This window comes from Mustela lutreola, chromosome 9 (assembly GCF_030435805.1).
Source record: "Mustela lutreola isolate mMusLut2 chromosome 9, mMusLut2.pri, whole genome shotgun sequence".
In the NCBI taxonomy this organism is placed as follows: domain Eukaryota; kingdom Metazoa; phylum Chordata; class Mammalia; order Carnivora; family Mustelidae; genus Mustela; species Mustela lutreola.
Genome location: NC_081298.1, coordinates 48,139,869 through 48,145,912, shown reverse-complemented (window position 1 = coordinate 48,145,912; position 6,044 = coordinate 48,139,869). Strand labels below are relative to the sequence as shown.

At 47.5% G+C, this 6,044-nt stretch overlaps 1 protein-coding gene across 1 annotated transcript; it reads right to left on the bottom strand.

Annotated features, from left to right (window-relative positions):
* Nucleotides 1–2,276: 2,276 nt before the first annotated feature.
* NXT1 (nuclear transport factor 2 like export factor 1) lies at nt 2,277–5,732 on the bottom strand. The gene is made up of 2 exons (XM_059134216.1): nt 5,594–5,732; nt 2,277–3,017 (listed from the first exon to the last, which is right to left on the bottom strand). The coding sequence occupies exon 2, from the start codon at nt 2,962–2,964 to the stop codon at nt 2,542–2,544; it is 423 nt and encodes a 140-aa protein (XP_058990199.1). The 5' UTR covers nt 2,965–3,017; nt 5,594–5,732; the 3' UTR covers nt 2,277–2,541.
* Nucleotides 5,733–6,044: the final 312 nt, after the last annotated feature.

Here is a 6,044-nt window from a genome sequence, read left to right as displayed (position 1 = left end):
CACTTGCACCCTGATGGTCCATGTTGGCTAGCAATGGGGTCTGGGGTTTTCTGGCTGTTGCCCATCTGACTAGATGGAAGATGGTTAACTCCTGCCATCACTGAAGTGGTTGCTAAACAGGGAGGGGGGTGGAAATTGGGTTTATGCATCTTCCTTCCTCCCTCCCTCCCATCACCCTTCCATATATATATTTTGCCTGTCTTTTCCTTGTGCTACTGTTTTTTTTTTTTTTATTTTTTTCTCTTACTGACTTGAGAGTTCTTTATAAAGAAATATTATGTCTGTCCTTTGTTGTACATACTTTTCTCCAGTTTGTTACTGATGAGTACATTTGGCTACGTGTCTAAGTCAAACAACAGTGGCTTCAAGAAGATTAAAGTGCATTTCTTGTTGCCCCTGAGAACCAAGGGAGGTCATCCAAGACTGGTGAGGGACTCCATGAGGTTGACAGGGAGCCCAAGACCTGCTTCTCATTCCTCCACCACTTGCATATGGCCAAATAAGCCTCATGGCCCAACAGAGCTTCTAGTACATCAACTGTCATACCTGCTTTCCAAATGACAGGGTAGAGGAAGATTGGGTGGAAGGAAAACAAAGATTGGCTGCCCCAGTCTTTCAAGGAAACTTCCCTGAAGTGTCTCATAACCCTTCTTCATATACCTCACTGTCCTCATCGGGTCTCAGAGCACACTAACTGTGTAGTCTAGGGAGGGGTGGTCTTTCATCTGAATGCTTTCCCAACTGAACCCGCTCTCCTTTGTTCCTGGAGGGGAGAATGGGAGGCCACCAGAGGTGCCCTGGTGCTCTTCAGAATGCCGTCTAGACTTTTAATTTCCCAAACCTGTTGTCCCATGGGAACACCCACCGCTGCTGTCTTGAAGCTTTTCAAGGCCAATGTGATTCAGACTTGAGATTTCATGTCAAGCTCTCTGATGGCCAGATGGGACTCGCACCCTCTATCCAAGGCCAAGATGACAGGTGGCATCCTACTTCACCCCTTAAGGATGAGGGTTTTCAGATCTGAAGGCCAGCATCTCCACTTCAGTCTCTGCACTAACCTTCCCAACCCACTCCACTGGCCTCCCTATGGGACAAAGCTCCGGGGTCTGACAATTCCACATAGTGATTTGGGACCTCACTTCCAATCTTGCAAGTATTTCACCAGCATCTCAGCTAAACTGCTTGTCTCTGCTTGCTAGGCATGTATCTCTATAGGAGTGATTGGACTGCTATTCAGATGTGGCTTTGAAACTGAATTTATTTACCATTTTAAAAATGTCTTGCCTCCCAATTAGACTGTGAACTGAATTCCTGAGGGCACCTGGGACTAGTCTGGTTCTCCAGGACACTATACAGAAACATTCCCCTACAACACACTCACTGTCTGCCCCTGTTGCAAATCTTTTTCCTCACTTGGGATTAGATTTTACTATGGTAGGTGAGACATGCCCCAAACCAATAATGTCTTACAGATAAAATCTCTCTCATTTAAAAAGAAATCTAAAGGTAGGTGAACTAGGTCCATTTGAATGTTTCCACATAGTTATCAAGGATCTAGGCTCCTTCCAACTTAACACAACCCTACCTCTAGGGTACAGCTGCCTCCACAGCCCAGAATGAGCCAGAGCCAGTGGTCAGGCCATCGTAACTGCTCTCAAGGAAGCAGGCAGAGGACTGAAGGGTTTACAAATAAGAAAATTCCCACAATTCTCCATCACTGGCCAGGACTTAAGTCATTATAACAAACCCTCTTTTTGGTGGTTACTTTGTTCCATTCACCATTGGGCTTCAGAAATTAGATAAGGAGAAGGGCATGAGGAGCAAACTGCGATCTGTGCCTCCATTACACATCAGTATTCTTCTCCTTCTCAGAAGTTCCCATTCCAATATCCTAGCCCATAAACCTATCTCAAACCTAGCACTCTTATTAAAGAAAAAGTAACTGGGGAAGACAGTGGCCATGAGATCTCATTTATTGGTCAAAGGATGATAGAACCTTCTAGTTCTGTTCTTTTTTTTTACAGTGGAAAAACAGAATTAGAGTTGATCTTCGGGGTCCATAAAATCAGCTTCCTCTTAAAAGCAGTTCCTCACCTCTTCTTTACAAGAGTAGTTAATACAGCTGCTTCATTTATAAGCAGTTGTTAACTAACTTTTTAGTATTTTCCTAAAGAATTTCATTTCAGGTACTTTCTATTAAGCTTCTGCCTTTAACCCTCCTTTGACTCTGCCTCCCTCAAAACTTGGACAAACACATCAAGGAAGGGAAAAGAAGCAACATTTGTACTATTTTATTTGTCAGAATTTCCAGAACCAGGGTCTCTACTGGACAAATAGAAAAATAGAAAAGTTGACTACTTTGAAAAGGCATCTATGACAAACAAGAACACACTCAGAAAGGGGCTCACAGGACTCCAACAATTGCAGAGTTAAGCCAGGGCAGTGTGGCCTGACATAGGAGAAAGGAAATTGTGTCCCCACATTTTGAGATGTGCATTTCCCTACAGAGGTGGGCTACAACAGAGGCCTTTCCTGGCCCCACTAGCTGGCCCAGTCTTGGAACCGGAAGCAGTCACTTGCTATCTTCCACACCGTGTTGCTGGGTGAGGCCTGGGCAGTCAGAATGAAGTTTTGGTTAAAGTCCCGTTGTTTGTTGCCTTCAAACTTCACTGTTCCACAGATCACAACAAGGACTGTGGTCTGGCTCGGGGTGGCTTCATCATGGACAGGCTGGCAGTCTACCACATTGATTTGGAACTCACTGGAAGGTAACATTTCAAAAAACTCACTCAAGGATTCTTGTCCTGAAACAGCGTTTCCGTTCCACACCAGGGTGGCCGTGCCCATGTACAGGCGGGACAGCAGACGCCGTCGTTTGTCCATGGTGGTGTAGTACACATTCACAAACTCCTCAGCAGCTCTGCAGGCCTGATCCACGTAGGTCTTGAAGTCCACGGATGCCATCTCTGCCCCTGATGAAGGAGGCCCAGGTGCTCCTGCGCCTGAGGGAGTGGAGGCTGCGAAGCAGAAAGGTTGAAGAGAACCCATGTGAATGCTCTAGTTCGTTCTGCCCCAACAGTGGAATAATTCTCCTTTTCTACTGGTAGCAAAACAATTACATACTGTAGGGAGATAACTCTAGGCTCAAATTTTGTTGACACCTAATCTTACTAAGCCTCAGTTTGCTCATTTTAAAATGGAAATATCACCATTCATGACACAGTTGTAATGTGAGACTTAAACAAGACAGTGTCCACCAAGTGCTTAATTAAAAAGCCTGATACCTACATGTTCAAAAATATGGTAGCTATTACTATAAATTTAAAAATCTCATTTTGTAAAAGACAGTACATTTGACTATGGAAGGTCACTTTTTCCTGGAAGCATGGACCAGGTGTGACTGCCCCTAGAGAAGTGGAGAAACAGACAACAAAGGCAACAGTGGCCCAATAAAGACCAATCAGATGGCATATGATCCTCAGCTGGTGGCGAGTCTGAGAAAACCTATCATGAGCTCACCCAACAGATACTGGGAGAGCAAAGAGGAGGCAGATTTCTTAAGAGGATAAGAAAGTAAATGTCACTAGGACAGTACCAAAATAGTGGTCACACACCTCATGACAATCAAACCTGGCAGCTGACTGGGAATAAGAAGGGAGGGCACCTAGCTTCTGTGAGCACAAATACCTATCAGGCAAATCCTGTGAGCCAAAATGAAAGACAAGTTAAAAATGGAAAGGCAAGTTCTGGAGTGCCTGGGTGGCTCAGTCTATTAAGCATCCAACTTTTATTTCAGCTCACATGATCTCAGGGTTGTGGGATCCAGGCTCCCACCTAGCTCTGAGCTCTGCACAGAGTTGGCTTTTCCCTCTCCCTCTGTCCCCTCCACCCCCAACAAATAAATACAAATCTTAAAAAAAAAAAAAGAAACAAGTTCTATGGAATAGAAGGTTGGGGTGGTGGCATCAAAAAAAGAATCTCAACTATAGCTGAAATGTCACCTTCCATTAAAAAAAAAAGGACGTCCAAAAGCATAAAAAAAATTATTATTTGTCTGTCTCAGAGTATGGTATAACTGTTACAGCTCTCTGCTCTCTTCTGCATCATTAAAATATTTCACTAAAAGTGGGGCACCTGGGTGGCTCAGTTGGCTAAGCATCTGCCTTCAGCTTAGGTCTCTCTGGTCCAGACTTTCAATGGGCTCCCTGCTCAGCAGGGAGTCTGCTTTTCCCTCTACCCCTCCCCCCTGCTCGTGCCCTTTCTCTGTAATAAATAAATCTTTAAAAAAAAGTTTAAAAATATTTCACTAAAAGAAAAAAGTTCATGATAGAACATTACTAAAATAATGGATATGTTTAAATATACACTTAAACTTTTTTATTTCTAAGACATTAACCTTTTTTTTATATCATGTCATGAAACAGATAAAAGATCTCACATAGAGTTGGGAAAGAGTCAAGTACTCTTAAGGGCTGAGCAAGGTGGAGGCCACTGCCTCTAGTAAAGAACCATAAAGAGCAGGTAAGGAGCTTGGTCCTAGAAGTAAGCAGTGACAGGACCAGGCACAGACAGACATCTCTGCACTCCCTTCTTGGAAAGTCAAGCCTCAGCAGACACAGATTCTGAACTGGGTAATCTGCTGCTTACTTTACATATATCACACCTCATTAATGGTCACCACAAAAAGATAAAACAATTTTACAAACAAGAAGGGAGAAACTTAGGGGTTGGATCAAGGTCCTGGCACAGTCCTGATGTATCTTTATGAGAAGGCACCTGGCCTTTGAAAATGTCAGGACTATGTTGTCCTTTTGCTTAACTATCCTTTACCTGCTTATCTTCAGCCTTCACTTGTCCTTTACCTGCACTTAAGAAATCAAGTCTCTAAGGGCACCATTCCAAGACTGCTAGTCTGAAGTTGTCCTTTCAGCGGCCTCAATTTCTCTCTTGCTGGAATTCCTGACCACCCACATTACTCCTCACCCTCAGGTACCCCAGTCCCTCCACCATCTCAAGTCATTCTCAGAAACGCCCCCTCCGCCACCCCTGCTCAGTTCTGCCAAAGAGACTTTCCAAACACATCTTAGCAACCTGTCCTGGCCCCATACCAGTAGGATAAACACCTCCTTGTCTTGTGGTTCTGCTACCTACCAGGCTGAAAGCTTGCCCTTCTCTACTTAATCAGAGAAAAGAATCATGGAAAGTGAGATAAGCATGAGGCTGTGAACATGCCGCCTTCTCTCGGAAGCCCACACCATCAGGATCTCTGGAGCTGGACCAGAGAAGATGCAACAGGCCTCATTTCTGGCGGTGAGTCGCTTTTCATCCACGCAAAAAACAAAGCCAGCCCTCCCTGGCCATCTCTGGGTCGAGACCTCCAGGGCCCCAACTCTTCATCGCCAAGAGGATTTATTGCCAAGGGCAAAAACCTGACGCAGCACTGCAACGACACCACCAGGGAAGACAAAACCCGGCTGACTCCTGACAATCGGGGGAGAGCGTGGGGGTGCACGTGGCAGATGTCTCGCGAGTCCCTAGGCCGGCCCTGGGGTCTTCAGACTGCCGGGCGCGGGGGACGGTGGGGGACACCTACCTTCGCGGCTGGTGACGTCCGGGGTCAGCGCGGGCGGAGGTGGCGTCCACGGTCAGCGGGGGGGGCGGTAACCCCTGTAGGCGGGGGTCGGCGACCTCGGCCAACGTGGGCGGCTCGAGTCAGCGCGGGCGACCCTGGTTAGCGGGGCGAGGCCCTCGGCTCGCGCGGGTTGTCTCCTGGTTACCGTGGGCGGCGGCGCCCGCCCCCCGCGCGACCCCCAGCTCCACGGAGGGCCGGCCCCCGAAGGTCGCGGGGCGAGCCTGCCTAGGATCCGCGCTCCTCCGCCGCTCGCCTCAGGAGGAACCGGAAGAGCCGCCCTTCTCCCACCCTTCCTCCCAGATCCGCCCGGTCGCGGAGATGCCTGAGCCCGGGAACCGGTCGGCGCTGTCCGCGGCTTCCCGCGCGCAGCCCGCCGTGCGCCGCGCAGACGCCAGAGCCCACGGCTCCACCC